The sequence below is a fragment of the Paramisgurnus dabryanus genome, chromosome 9, assembly GCF_030506205.2.
Source record: "Paramisgurnus dabryanus chromosome 9, PD_genome_1.1, whole genome shotgun sequence".
NCBI lineage: Eukaryota > Metazoa > Chordata > Actinopteri > Cypriniformes > Cobitidae > Paramisgurnus > Paramisgurnus dabryanus.
Genome location: NC_133345.1, coordinates 34,651,168 through 34,666,715, shown reverse-complemented (window position 1 = coordinate 34,666,715; position 15,548 = coordinate 34,651,168). Strand labels below are relative to the sequence as shown.

The 15,548-nt window shown below is 35.2% G+C and overlaps 1 protein-coding gene across 1 annotated transcript in view; it reads left to right on the top strand.

Annotated features, from left to right (window-relative positions):
- Window positions 1-1,898: 1,898 nt before the first annotated feature.
- si (sucrase-isomaltase) overlaps window positions 1,899-15,548 on the top strand; it is a 69,241-nt gene continuing 55,591 nt past the window's right edge. Inside the window, exons 1-10 of the mRNA XM_065257855.2 lie at window positions 1,899-2,183; window positions 3,764-3,887; window positions 6,501-6,592; window positions 6,682-6,799; window positions 7,203-7,312; window positions 7,389-7,540; window positions 8,258-8,429; window positions 10,145-10,244; window positions 10,497-10,609; window positions 15,315-15,440. Of these exons, the coding sequence (XP_065113927.1) occupies window positions 3,764-3,887; window positions 6,501-6,592; window positions 6,682-6,799; window positions 7,203-7,312; window positions 7,389-7,540; window positions 8,258-8,429; window positions 10,145-10,244; window positions 10,497-10,609; window positions 15,315-15,440 (1,107 nt within the window). The 5' untranslated portion in view covers window positions 1,899-2,183. The remainder of the gene's footprint in view (window positions 2,184-3,763; window positions 3,888-6,500; window positions 6,593-6,681; window positions 6,800-7,202; window positions 7,313-7,388; window positions 7,541-8,257; window positions 8,430-10,144; window positions 10,245-10,496; window positions 10,610-15,314; window positions 15,441-15,548) is intronic.

Here is a 15,548-nt window from a genome sequence, read left to right as displayed (position 1 = left end):
ACAGACTCATCTCATTCCTCTCAGGTCAAAGGTCAATCCTCTGATCGTAAAACAATCCAACTTAATAAAGTTTTAAAGAGACCCATAAATGACACGTGTAATTACTTCATTACGCCGAGCGTATTAGTCTGAGATTCATTTTATGTCTCTAAGCTCTTCTTCAAATCGACTGCGAGGAAATCAGACATCTGAATCCGGTCTCATGAAATCAGTTTTTACTAATTGCTGCTTTTAGGCATTTTCAAAGAGTTCAAGCAATATTTTAGAAGCTGAGAATATCTTGCAAAATTGTTTTCGTTCAACACAGATGTCTGACGAATACAGCCTGGAATTTCTGGCAGAGGGGAATTTAGTTCACTACACACAGCACAGATTGTAAAATGGGATTGTGGTTTAAAGATAAAGTCATTTAGTGTGCAGGGTCCAAAAGACCACAGCTGAAATGCCATAGATTTGTTTTTTTAGTTTAATACGTGTGTTTATCATACGGAGATCAAAAGTTCATTTTACATTTCCTCATGTTGCTTTAATAACGACATGTTGTAAAGCTGGCAATTCCCTATTTAAAGTTTGTTCCTGATAAATTTAAGTTCATGCTTAAAAATATACTGTAAAAGTTATTCATTCAATTTACTCATTTTTTTTAAGGTAAGTGGTCGTTATCAATATTTTAACCTATATTTAACCAAAAATTTTTGTTTTGTTTTTCACTTTTTTAAAATGTAGCTTAAATTAATTGATTTCTACCACTTACATTAAAAAAATGAGTAAATTGAATAAATACTTTTTTCAGTGCATGGTTTACAATTCCATAGAAGAATAATGTTGGCTAAATAGTTTCGAGAGCCTTAAACATCTGAGAAACTTTTCTTAAAAAAAAAAATAAAAAAAAAAATATATATATATATATACACACACACACACACACGCACACGCGCACGCGCACACGCACACACACACACACACACACACTGAAAAAAAATGATTAATTCAATTTACAAAATGTTTTTATGGTAAGTGGTCGCAATCAATTTATTTAAGCTACATTTAAACAAAAAAAAATAGAAAAACAAAACAACAAAGTTTTGTTTAAATGTAGCTTAAATAAATTGATTGCAACCACTTATCTTAAAATTTATACATTGAATGAATGAATAATTTTTTTCAGTGCATGGTTTACGATGCCATAGAAGAATAATGTTGGCTGAATAGTTTCAAGAACCTTAAACATCTGAGAAACTTTTATTTAAAAATATAAATAAATAATAATAAATAGATAAATATATACATCAGGTCCCTTAGAGTAAAAGTAAAGATTTTTTTACGAATCTTTGACTAAATGGTTCTTTTATTGCATCACTGTAAAGAACCTATTAAGTAGTTTATATAATTTAGTGTTAGGGGCGTACACACAAAAGCTTTTATGCCGGTGGCCAGCGTATGTTTTTCAATTGTTTACAATGGAAGTGCAGCGATTTTCAAAAAAGCCAGCAGCTGGCGGTTCTTTTTACGCTGAAAGCTTAGCGCCGAGCACCGGGATAGAAAAATATTCAACTTTGATTGAAAAGCTTAGCTCGTCAATGCCCATTCTCACACAGCCATCCAATCACAGTGGAGGAGGGGCGGGACAAATATCACAACAACCAACTGGCACATTGTACAACAAAGCCGAAGTATCAAAGCAACTAAAGTGAAAAAAAAAGCTGAAAAAAAGCTGGCAGTCGGTGTCGCCCTGGTGTTTTAGCCGCATTTAAAAGCTTTGGTGTGCCCATCCCCTTAACGTTGCACAATTGTAAACATTTACAGAATTTAGAAATAGTGTCGAAAGGAAGTTTTACATCATAACTTTTAGCTCTGCTTCTGTGGTAGTTTAGATAGTGAAGAGGAAGTCATGTTTTACGTAAACAAGCATGACTACATAACATTTGGTGTGAAGTTAATATCTGTGAATGTTTTCTGAGTGAGATAGAAAGACGCTTGTGTTTAGTGGTACCTTAGCCTTTGGTTGAGACCTATCGTTGTAAAGCTATAAAATCTAGACACACCTACTGAGTGATTTTATTCTTTCCTTTGCTACAAAAGTGTCAGAAGGAGCATCTGCTCTTCATCAACGGTGTGCTGTGATTTTACACAGAAACACTGAACAACAACAACAACAACAGGGAGAAATCAGCAGACTGAAGGTAGAGAAATACTCATCATGCTTTACTACAATTACTTCATTTAAAGCTTAATGTTTTTTTTATTAGACATCAACATAAAAACTGCATTTATTTAGGTTATTTAATTATTTATGGCTGCATTTTTTTACATTTCAGCAGTTTATTGCAATGATAAAGGATTTCTTAAGTTGTATTTTTGTTCTCAGTAAACAAGTTCAAATCATCTGAAGTTTTCTTCAGATAAAATATTGTGTAAGATAATAAGGCTTAAAACAGAGAAATTTGTATTTCCCCATCTTAACCTCACAGCAATTTTCTAAGATTTATGTTCAAAACAACAAGGAAAACAAATTGCCAGTGGAGCAAAAAATCAACTTAATTCAAGAGAAAGTCTTTGAAAGTCTTAATATCTTATGCAGTAATTCCAGCTTGACTAAATTCATCTTGTTGAAAAGATGTTTGGATGTTTTTCTTAAAAACAAGACAAATATTCTGATAAAAAATATAGTTTTTGTAGGTCTATCAAAAGATTAATTGTGATTAATCGCATACAAAATAAAAGTTATTTGTGTGTAATTATTATGTATATTTATACACAATATTTTAATATTTTTTATTTTTATATAATATAAAATATGTAAATACATACATGCATGTACAGATATTATGCAAAAACATTCACTTTGTACTCTATGTGATTAATCGTGATTAATCTTTTGACTGCCCCATTTTGTTTGATGTTTTACTGTATTAGGACAACTTTAAACTGTAAATTGACTTAAATACTCTAACCATGGTTTAACCAAACATGCTGCTATAAAATAACCAGGGTTTATGGTGAGAAACTGAAATGTAATATAGCTTTATTATCATAATGGTTATCCTTCGATATGATTGTTATCTCTTTACACATTAACTGTAAATGTGTGATGTCGACAGTATTATGCTGATAACATTGGATTAATCAGTGGTGTGGGTTTGTGGTTTGGACTGTTTGACCAACCAATGGCAGATAGAGGGAGTGTTTGAAACTTGTTGTTGCCAGTATTAAAGATAAATCACATGCTTGTCCTGAGACTTTCTGTTCTCAGGATAAGAGCCAAAGAGGTGGAATATGAATCTGTGTTTGCTGAAAATAGAAAACTGTAATGTAGATCAGATGTAGTGTGAAGTTTCATTGAAAGAAGACATTTCAGATCATGCTGAATCAGACGATTTAAAAAAATAATAAAAAAATAACACAGGCTCAGATTTAATGCTGGTTCAGATGTCCAGGCTGTATAATATCAAGGTTTTTTTGGTTATCAGCAGTCAGCAGTGTCCATCCAAGATTGCTCTGAACAATAGACCATAAAAATGTCATGCATTTTAAACACTTTTATCCAGATTAGAAACAACTAGTCCACATAAACCACAGTAATGGTGATATTCACCATCCACTTCTTGATACACAACTGAATGCAAACAATGAGCAGAAAAGATTAAAACAATAATTTATGCCATGGTCCAGACTTATACAAGGGCATTTACTGTGCATGTCAAATACATACAGCAAGATGAATTATGTTTACACAGTCTTTATGTGTGTTTGGGTTGATCAGATGGGAAAGCGGCGCTTTTCGGGGTTGGAGGTGACCCTGATGGTGCTGTTTGCATTGGTGTTGATCGTTGCCGTCGCATTTGTCATTCTGTTTGCAGTTGGGGAGCCGGCACTCGTCAAGGAAGGTGGGTAAAGATACTTATATATTCTACAATATAATATACAATACGTATACTTTAAAAAGTTAAACTTTAGAAAGAAAGTAAAAATGTTTGTATAATAGAAACAGAAGTTGCAGGATGCTGGAATCTTAGGGGTCCTATCATACACCAGGTGCAATTCGCAAGCATTTTTTACTAGTTTCAGCTTGGCACAGTTCACGTCCAATGTCACGTTGTTTAAATAGCAAATGCATTTGCGGCCATTTGTGCACCCATGGGTGTGCTGATCTAAATAAAAAGGGTTGTTCAGGCGCATTGTTGGCACGTTGCTCGATTTTAAGGCATCCAGTGTTGGGGAAAGTTACTTTTGCATTACAATATTAAGTTACTCCCAAAAAAGTAACTAATTGCGTTACTTAGTTACTATTCATGGAAAGTAATGCTTACATTACTTTTTAGTTACTTTTGCGTTACTTTTTCTTGGCTAAGGCTTGATCTCTTTTAGGCGTTGCAGGTGTTTTTTTATGATTGAAAAGTTCTGCATTAAGAAATTGCATATTTCATCACAAAGATGTCGAGCTCTGTCCTGCCATCTCAGTTTCTGACTCAAACTTGTCTGGGAAACCACATAAGGGTGGTTTCCCAGACAAGGATTAGCTTAAGCCAGGGCCTTAAGTTAATAGGGAAATATAACTAGTTTGAACAAACATGCCTAACTAAAAACTTTACTTGTGTGCATTTTGAGGCAAAACAAAGAGCACTGATGTATTTTAAGATATGTAAGTGCAAGTTGTTTTCAGTTTGGACTGCTCTTACGTTTATTTTAGTCTAGGACTAGTCTAATCCATGTCAGGGAAAGCTCCCCATAGAGTGCATGATTTTTGAATTATTAAACTAAAATGTAACTTGCATTACTTTTTAAAAAAGTTACTCACATATGAATGTGTACATTTAAAAAGTAATCAATTACTTTACTTGTTTCTTCATGAAGTAATATTTTTACGTAATGCATGTTACATGTAATGGGTAACCACCAACACTGAAGGCAACTAAAATAGACTACGCCGCAATATTGTTTTTGTTATTTAAAGAGCGCGTAAGTAATATGTGCATATAAACAGGATGACAATGTGGACTTGCTTTTAACACAAATGGATGAGGAGCAGCACACAAACATTTTTAAATATGAAAAATTAAAGGATTTAAATGTAAAATATGATTTTTGAGTCTCTTGGACATAATGAGGGATTTATTGTATATGATGACTTTGTATCTCTGGTTATGGTAAGATGACAACCATTTTTAAGTAATATTTTTCTAAGCAACCTTATTTTTACTTATGCAAACTTTTTTTTAGCATATTTGTAAATTATTTATATTTATAAAACAAAATATATTTTGAAAATCTATTTAGCCCTCTATATATTTCAAGTAATATTTCAAAATATATTCATGTCGTATTGGAACATATGTTGTAGGTTAAAACAAAATATATTTTCCAATTAAAAGCTTTATACTACTAAATGTATTTAGCATATATTTATAATTATTTTTGGGTAGAGAAATGTATTGTTTTTCCGTATGGATATCTTAACAAAAATTATGAGGACATGACAATGTGGTGCATAGTAAAACTAAACCTTAAAAAAAAACAGTTCTTAGATACAAAATATTACTTCAAAAAAGTGTTTGTTGTGGACCTAGGGCAGAAATATTGTCCTGTGGGACTACAGCTCCCTAGCAGTAGTTTATTAAAGATAAAAACACAGCGTCTGCTTCGTCAAGGACAGCGAGAAATGTGAGTCTTTGATGTTCCACTAAAGCATAAAAAATACGTCCGCCCTGATAGTTATCAAGGACACCCAGCAGTGAGGAATCTAAAAGCAGAGGAAGCGTGTAGCCGCATCGCACAGGGAGCAGCAGCTCAAGCACGCTCAGACATGGTTATTATGACATCTGTCACTCTCAATTTCAATTTACCACCTTGATGTCGGTCAAATGGTTTATGTTTAAAGCAGCAAATTGTATCCAGGACAACTGGACTGGGAGGAAGGAGTCCCTGTGCTTGCAGACGACCTTGTTTTAGGAGTACAGGGTACTGATGGAGATCAGGGAAGAAAATAAACAAGTATATTTTGCCAAAACATATTGCACATGAGAGCTAGAGAGAGAGAAATCTCAAGTATCAATGCACTATCATGAGAAAATGTTGCAATATATTCTACACGTTTGTACTGGAAAGCATTATCACGCAAGGTTGCATTTGTAAATGATTAAAGAGGACCTTGTAAAATTGTGCTGTGTACATGATTAAGCAAAAAGCTATAAGAAATGTTGTGTTTCATTGTTTTTACTATGGTTAAGGGGTGATAAAGATAGAGTTTTGGCAGCCGGTGACTTCTTTTTTGTGCATCAGGCACGTATTTTGACAAGACGCTTGATGCATGGTTTACATGACACTCCAAACACATATTTTGAATTTGTGCCCCTCGGAAAAGAAGTCACCGGCCACCGCTGGATTTATTTAGGAGTCTTTCATCTATTTTTCTAAATCTTTTGCAATGCACAGTCTAAAGTGACCAATTATTCAATTGTCTATAAAAATGTAACAAAATGCATTTTTTCTATATTGTCCAGAGTCAGGGTCAGGTGAAGAGATCATTCCAATATGCCCAGAAATTTCGCAAGCAGAGAGAGTGGACTGTTTTCCGGACGCAGGCGCTTCCCAGGTAAACGTCTTGTACAGTAAATACAATGTATAGAATGTGTACATCCACCCAGCATGCTTTGCCAAAAATTTTTTTGTATGTCTTCACAGAAAAAATGTTTGGAAAGGGGATGCTGTTGGAGTCCACTGAATGATACGAACATCCCCTGGTGTTACTTCTCCAAAAACCATGGCTACACTGTCACCGAACACAAATCTGATAGCACGCGTGAGTCCGCCTTGTGCTGATAGCTTGCTGTAATAAAACGCTACGATACACAATACATTATAGGGGTAGGGATTGCAGATAAGACATTATATAACCACCAGTAATTTAACATGAGGAGTCACCATTGTGCCTTTGATCAAGGTCATTGGGCCAAGAAGCAAACTCATGTTGAACATCCAGAACTTTCTAGCAACCACAAAAAAATGCCCTGTAGTAACCCCATAGCAATGCTTCATGAATTGCTCTCAATTCTTATCAGTGCAATACTGCAAAGCAACACATATTTTCTTTATAAAAGTTCACATCCATTGTATTGCACCAAAAAGTGTGCAACCGTGCATGCAGCGGAAAAAAGTAAACAATGTACAGTGGCCTCATGGAAAATATTCTCAATCTGCTGTAGATATCGAGGCCAAGTTGCAAAGAATGGACGCCCCGTCTCTGTTTGGAGCTGATATTAAGGAGCTGACCTTCCATGTAGAAAAGCAGACGGAAAATCGTCTTCGATTTAAGGTTTGCTTAAACTCCTTTAAACAGCCACAACATCATATTTTGTACACATTGGTGTCAATTTTTCTTTGTTCACCAGATCACTGATGCAAAGAAAGAAAGGTTTGAGGTACCTCACGAACACGTGAAACCACCCTCCAGCCCACCCACCAACCCCCTTCAATATGAAGTGGAGTTAATCCAGAAACCTTTTGGATTGAAAGTTTTGAGGTCGTCTTCCAAAAAAGTCCTGTGAGTGTTGAGAGTCGTCAGTTGTTTTCACATGAAGATTATATGCTGCCTTTACTTGACTAAGTGCATCATAATCCTTGCAAAACATACTGTTCTTTAGTGATTTTAAATATAATTTTATATATTTAAAAAAGAATTAGCTTTCATGAGTCCTGTTTAACCTCAGATATTTTTTATTTATAAAAAGTTTTATAGGTAACAAAAGCAATGCGTGACTCATTTAAGACCTTATAAGCTTCTCCTTTAATGTTAAGACCTTCATCATTTTCCGTATGTGCATTGCAAAATGATCTCTGATTCAGCATGATTCAGTAATCTTTTATCTCTTGGCTGGACTTTTGGCATTTATGACTTAAAAACCTAATAATGACTGTAAAGTCGAACAAACAAGTGACTAAGATGATGGCATTAGTTTCTGAAATTAATATTATAATATAATACGTTCATTAATCTTATCTGAATGTTTTGTAAGTACACATCTTTAGATATAGAGGTAATCTGAAGTATTTAATAATGCTGAGAACAGGCGTTGGTTGCTTGCTTCATTTGTATCACAAGATTTAAAGTCTTAAGGTTGTCTTTATCTTAGGAAAAATGAGAACAGTTGTCTTTGCACAGCATTAGCACAAATCATAGGTACAACACAGGCAAGGTTTTGGTTATTTTTACAACGTGACTTCCTTTGCAAGGTTACATGATTCACTTTATCTTTGTCAGGTTTGATACAACCATTGGTCCGCTGGTTTTTGCTGATCAGTATCTTCAGCTCTCTGCTAAACTCCCATCTCACAATATTTATGGGCTTGGAGAACACGTCCATCAGAACTTCCTCCATGACACTAATTGGAGAACCTGGCCTATTTTTACAAGAGATGCCTTTCCCAATGGTGTAAGTCATTGCTACAGTATGTAAGACTCTACATTTATACCAATACATCCCAGAAGTCAACTATAGTGAACTTTCTTTTATTTTGCATTTTTTTAATAATCTGTGACCCTGGACCACAAGATAAGATAACTCTTTATTGTCTCCTATTGGAGAATTTTATCTTGGGCATTCAAGAGAACAATGGCGACACATTGTACATAACACACACCAAATTACCTACACAAAAACACCCCCCACACACATCCCACCCCATCCTGACAATTCCACATTTCCCGTTAACTCTTTTATTGCACAATACCCAAAACAAAACATGTCATAAGAGTATTTTTTAAATTTAGATTTAAACAATATCTATAAGTTGAGTAAATATGTTTTCCATTGATGTATGGTTTGTAAGGATAGGACAATATTTGGCCAAGATACAACTAAGCTAGAATCTGAGGGTGCAAAAAAAATGTAGCAACACATATTACTCATTATAAATATTTTTTTTATATATATTTATGGTAGGAAATATACAAAATATCTTCATGAAACATGATCTGAGACTACATTTAAACGCGGGCGGCTATTTTCATAAACGGACATTTCAACCTCTCCGGTTTCAAAATCAACTTCGTGCACAGTCAGTTTTCAAAAAAGTGTTAATTGACATGTACTCGTGTATATATGGTGAAAACGAGAATCTCAAGCCCATGTTAGCCAATCAGAATCCCGAAAACAGCAACAAATCACCACTTTTGAACAAAGTCACACTTTTGACATAGGTGCGAGCTCTGGCGCATACTGTGACGTTGGCCGCCTTAACATTCGTTTGTCTCAGTTTACTTGCAACCGAAGATTTTCTAAATCTCCACTCTGGTCTGAGTTTTAAGAAAGAAGCAAAGGAAGGGAAATGTCTCAGTTTTTTTTAAATAACCATGTTCGTGTAAACAGGGCCTAAACTTAGTATCCAAATGATGTTTGGCATAATAAAATCTATAATTTTGTCCCTTTATAGAACATGATCTGCACTTAAAGGCGGGGTGCATGATCTCTTAAAGCCAGTGTTGACATTTGAAATCACCTAAACAAACATGCCCCTACCCAAATAGAATCTGGACCTTCTTTTGATAGACCCGCCCCACACATACCCAATCCAGGCAATGATGTTGGTTGGTAGACACGCCCCTTACTGCTGATTGGCTGCAAGTGTGTTTTAGTACTCGGTCCCACTCCTTTTTCCAAAGTGTTTTTCAAAAATCATGCACCCTGCCTTTAATATCCCAATGATTTCTGGCATAAAAATGTATAATTTTTACCCATACAAAACGTATTGTTGGCTATTGCTACAAATATACCCATGCTACGTGTGACTGGTTTTGTGGTCCAGGGTCACATTTAATAGAAATCTTTTCTTGACCAATTATATTTTTAGCATAACAATGAGTGGAAATTCAAACGCTGCTCAGTGTTTTCCCATAATGACTTGAAAAGGTTTTAAACTGCATCTAACTTGCTTTAATGGTGCATCACAAATGTGTTACATTCGGTTAGTTACCTAGGAATAGTGCATTTTAAATATAACTTATTTTAAATCATTTTATTTCTAATTAAGTGAAGAAAAACAGATTTGGTTTTGGACTTTGCAATCCCTCAGAACATTTACTTTATATACAGCACAAAATTTACCACAAACTTGAAAGGGCATTCTTGTTATTTTATTTTATTTTCAGGGCACACACAACCTGTACGGCCACTATCCCTACTTCACATGTTTGGAAGATGAGAGCGGAAAATCCTTTGGTGTTTTCCTCATGAACAGCAATGCCATGGGTAAAAAAAAAATCACTTTTAAAATCTTGTTATGCCATTTTGATGGCATTTTTGCTCAGTCACAAACATGAGTCTCGCCGTTGGCTAAAGTCATATCCTTTTATACAATGATTTGCTGTGTCCATCCACAAGCCGTGCTGTGTGCGTCTGGTGTGTGTTTGTGGGTTCAGCCTGGCTGCTTTTGTTAAAGGTTAGAGAATTAAAGCAATTTATGTTGTTTACTGCATGTCTGTCTGTCCATGTCTGTGACAGAGGTAACGCTCCAGCCCGCACCGGCCGTGACCTTCCGGACCATCGGAGGGGTTTTAGACTTTTACATCCTTGTCGGTGACACACCAGAGGCGGTTGTGGACGAGTTCACGAAGGTGAGCATTTAATGCTTGATATAAATAGAAACGTTTGAGATGCTTGCTTGGAGGAAATGGCTGTTTCATGTAAAAAAAAATGTGTCCTTGTGGTGAGACCACACGTTTTCTGATGTGTAGTGCAGTGTGACCCCATCCTACATTAAACATGTTTTAGGAGCCACTGAATATAAATCAATGATGTTTATGCATGTCTATATGCAAAGATTAAAGTGCATGGCGTAAAAAGAAATTCAAAATGTATGAATGTCATTGTTTTACACAACTAAATATCCAAAGAAAGTAGCATTTTTAATTTTGAAGAACATGAACGCATTTAAAATCAAAATACAGGATATTTAAAGGGGGCATATCATGAAAATCTGACTTTTTCCATGTTTGAGTGCTATCATTGGCAGTGTTTGGAATAACGCCGTTTAAAAGAACGGCGTTACGTAACGACGTTCATTTTTCAGTAACGGGCTAATCTAATTAATTACTTTTCCCGCCGTTACAACGCCGTTAACGTTACCGGACGTTAAATGCGGTGCGTTACTATGCACTGACTTAACCTGTGTGATCCAAACGCAACCCTGGGTCACACAGCTAGTGAGGAGGTAGGTTAATAACGAGATAAGCGATTATGATTGGCTAAGGCAGAGTAATGTGTTTCATGGTAGCCAATCAGAGCCAGTGTTGTTATACACATGCCAGCGCACGCGCCTGGCAGGGCGAATACCAATCGAAAGTGATGATCACTATGCCCTATTCCCTTCGAAGATCAAATCTCTTGATGTATAAACTCTAGATAAAGTTGCGCAATGTTGTCTGATAGTGTGGCTAATTAAAATACACTTGGTGATAAAATACAGTGTCTTTTTCTGTTTATTTGGATTTTACATCCCCTTCGCAAAGTGCCCTTCAAGGGCGCACAAACGGCATTTGGAATTTACCCACACACACGCAACAGCTAAACAGAGATTTGCGGCAGCAGAAGAGATGGCGAGTCAGGAGGAGCAATCCGATGAAAAGTTGGCATTTTCAAGGTGGAGATATAAGCACTACTTCAAATTCATTGTGGTCAAAGCAAGAACGTGGATGTAATGTGTACATTATGTCCGGGAGCGAAGACTTTGTCGACATCCGTTGTAAGCAACTCTAATTTAATGAATCATATTGTTAAACTGTTTACTTTTTTAATGAAGAAAACAAAATACAGCAGCCTATGTCTTCCAGACTATTTATCTCAGTTTTATTTATTTAATTTGCTACAGTTATTGCAAACACACTTTACTGTATATTATTTAACTGTTTACTTTTGAAGAAAATACCTGAAGTACAGAATGTCTACCAGACCAGTTGTCCGACATTGGGAGTTTGATTCATTTAATTAAGAATACGACTACAGAGCAAACACACTTTTTGTTGTTTAAAAGTTAACTTTTTGTGAACAAAACACTTGGAAGTACAGGTTGTTTACTTGACCAGTTGTCTCAGGTTGAGAGAGTTTTATTTAATTTAGTTTGCTGAAGTTAAATGCACTTTATATGGTGTAACTGTTTACTTTTCTTACAAAGATAATACTTGAAGTGTAGGATAAAACTCTTGCTGTCTGTTGACGTGCAATAAATATGGAAAGTTATGTATGAACACCTGTCTGTTCTACTCATTTCAACTGACATGTGAAAACTGCTAAAAAAATACAAATTCTTTGACATATAGCAACTTTTTTTTAACCATAACGCAAATAGTTACTTTCCCTGGTAACGAGTTACTTTTATTATAGAGTAATTCAGTTACTAACTCAGTTACTTTTTGGAACAAGTAGTGAGTAACTATAACTAATTACTTTTTTTAAGTAACGTTCCCAACACTGATCATTGGGTCCCCAGTGCTTTTATCAACATTGAACATGTGTAAAAGATCAACCCAGTAACTTAGTTTTGTTAAATCATTTTCTGCAAGCATGTAAAAATAGGTTTTGAAATTTGGCTCCCCTTGTGATGTCAGAAGGGGATAATACCGCCCCTTCAGTTGTGCATTCCAACCACGGCACTGCTATTTAGTGCAGAGATCAGCTCTTTTGCATTTTAAAGGACACACACAAAAACAGCACATTTTTGTTAACACATTTCTGTCCTACAAAGTGGAAATTTTAACATGTTATTATAAATTATCTGTGGGGTATTTTGAGCTAAAACTTCACATATGTACTCTGGGGACATCAAAGATTTATTTGACAAGTCTTGTGAAATGTCTCCTTTAAATTATTAAAAGGATACAAAAATGTGCATTATGGGTCCAATTGGTTGTCAGACAAATGTGCATGGTTAATGTGATGAACTACATACATCCAAAGCAATTGCAAAATCTGCTCTGAAAAGTGAAGGTAGTTTTGCTTTAAAACTTTTGTAGCAACTGCTTTGATATTCTGTAATCTAATGCAATGACATTCAGACATTTTATATGTGACTCCCAAGAGTGTGTGAATGATTCTGGTGTACCTTTAAAACTCAATAAACTTTCATGACCCTCAGATGTTCCTATACCTCATTGACTCCCCTTGTAAAGAACCAGAAGTTGCACATTTAGAGATTTACGCCTTTATAAAGGCTTCCCCGTAAGCTTGAAGCCTGAACCAACTCTCTGACAGTTTCATTAGGCTGTGGTAAAATCACATTTCTCATCCACTGCTATGTGAATTACATTAAAATTGTGACTATAAGACCTGCACTTATACATTTATACACCATTCAGAAATATTCTCATATTTACGTAGTTGTGTAAAAAGGTTTTAGAATTTAATCCAAGGTTACTTGTCAGAAATGGTGTTTCAGGAATGGAGATTCAAATTGTAAATATTTCTTCAGTTTAGCTTGTTGCTATGATATGTTTCAGATATTTAATGTCATGCACACACACACAAACGTATATAAAATGTATTGGCTTTAAACATGTTGAAGTTAGAATCAGAAAATATCTGAATAAAAGCAAATAAAAGTAAGATTATTTATAGTCAAACGTTGTTTGCATTATCACATGCACAGCAAAGCTATGTTTTGTGTATCCCTCTTTGGTCCCTTTTATCCGATAAAATAAAAAATAATTCAACTGTAATTAATATTTCATTCTGAAATGCTTATGTTTTTATTAAGTTGCTTTGCAATAAATAAAAGTGAAAATATGGCCTCAGCAATTAATGAATCCCAGTGAGGCAAACGGCTGAACCATTTGACCATGACACCCGGAGCAAATTCTTTATCTCCTGTTTGTTACAAATAAAGTATTTTTACTTATACAAAATGTTTATTTTTTGCATATTTGTAAATTATTAAATTTTGAGATTACAGTGATAATGCATCATACTTCATCAGCACCGCTTATTTTACTTATTACTCCATTACTGACATAAAGATGTTTAAAGAAAAACAAAACTTTAATTACAAAATAACCATTTCAATAAATAAAACACAATGCAATTATTTTAACACCAATCTTAAACTGGTGATTTTCTTTTGCTTACAGTTTTCTGCTTACAAACTCCACCATGTAAATAGTTAATACCCTTTGGCACAAGCACAACTTGCTTTAAAGGGGATGAGAGATGAGACTTTCATTGGTTTATTTAACGTTATGCCCAAACACACTCATTACTCATTACAAGAATAGGAACAACCCTTTTAGACTGTGTGCCAGGCGCAAAGACCATTTTCCTGTCTTTAAACTAGAAAAAGTGCATTAGGACACGTCAGTTTAGACTGTGCGCTGTGTGCTTCAGACCATACCCTTATATCGTTAAAATAGGGCCCAGGGGCCTCATTTATAAAGTGTGTGTACGCAAAGATTTGATCGTAAAGTGTGCGTACGCAAAAATCCGTGGAGAAGTCCATATTTATTAAAACTGTCTTTGACGTGGAAAAGTGCTTAGCGCCACGCCAGGGTCTTTTGCTTGTCAGATTGCTGCAGGTTTTTTGAATTATAAGCCATTCTTGCTGCTCGAAATTGGGTTTAAACATTGACAAGCGCTCTTTTATATGTCTATGACATTAATTAGGCATTGTTTAAAGGTGGAGATCTGAAACTGCTCGACTGCGCACAAGTTCAAGTTTATTTGCGGTTTATAGATTTATAAGGGTATGCGCGTTTTCTGCGTATACGTTCGGTTTATGAATCACACGTGCACATTTTTGATAAATGATCATACGATCAAATGTAGGATATTTTTTTACCCAGCATTTTATAAATGAGGCCCCAGATATTTTATACTTATACTTTTATACAAGCTTATATTTTGGTCAGGGAAAATATATTTTTTTGCTGTATGGGTTGTAAAATTAGAAATGTACTTGTTGCCCCTGATATACATTTAGAAATATATGTTAATATATGAAGAACCAAATATATTTTCAAATTCAAAAATATTTTTAATAAGGCTTTACCTTCTACAAAATGTTTTTTTAGGCATATTTTTTAAATATATTTTGGCCAGAGAAATTTATTTTTATGCCGTATGAGGTTATCTGTTCATCTTCACAAAATCAACATCCTTACTTGGGAAAAATGAAAGTCATTTTGAGGCAGCCATCAAGAATGTTTCTTCATTCATGTGAACAAGTGTTAACTACTTCCAGCTGTAGAAGTCAAGTCATCTAGATGAACCCTCCAACTTAGCCTGAGGGATTCCTGTGATGTTCGATGTGTCTAACAGTATTTTATGTGTCTCCAGCTGATTGGCAGACCTTTCCTCCCTCCGTACTGGTCTCTGGGCTTCCAGCTCTCTCGCTGGGACTACGGCAGCCTGGATGAGCTGAAGAAAACCGTGGAGAGGAACCGAGCGATTGGCCTTCCATATGTAAGTGCCAGGAACTGTAGGAGGTTTTTTACTTTGTTCTGCAAATGTGGCTCGACTCAGTATTACAAAGCCACAGTCAACGGCACACAACAAAGCCGCTATCTTACA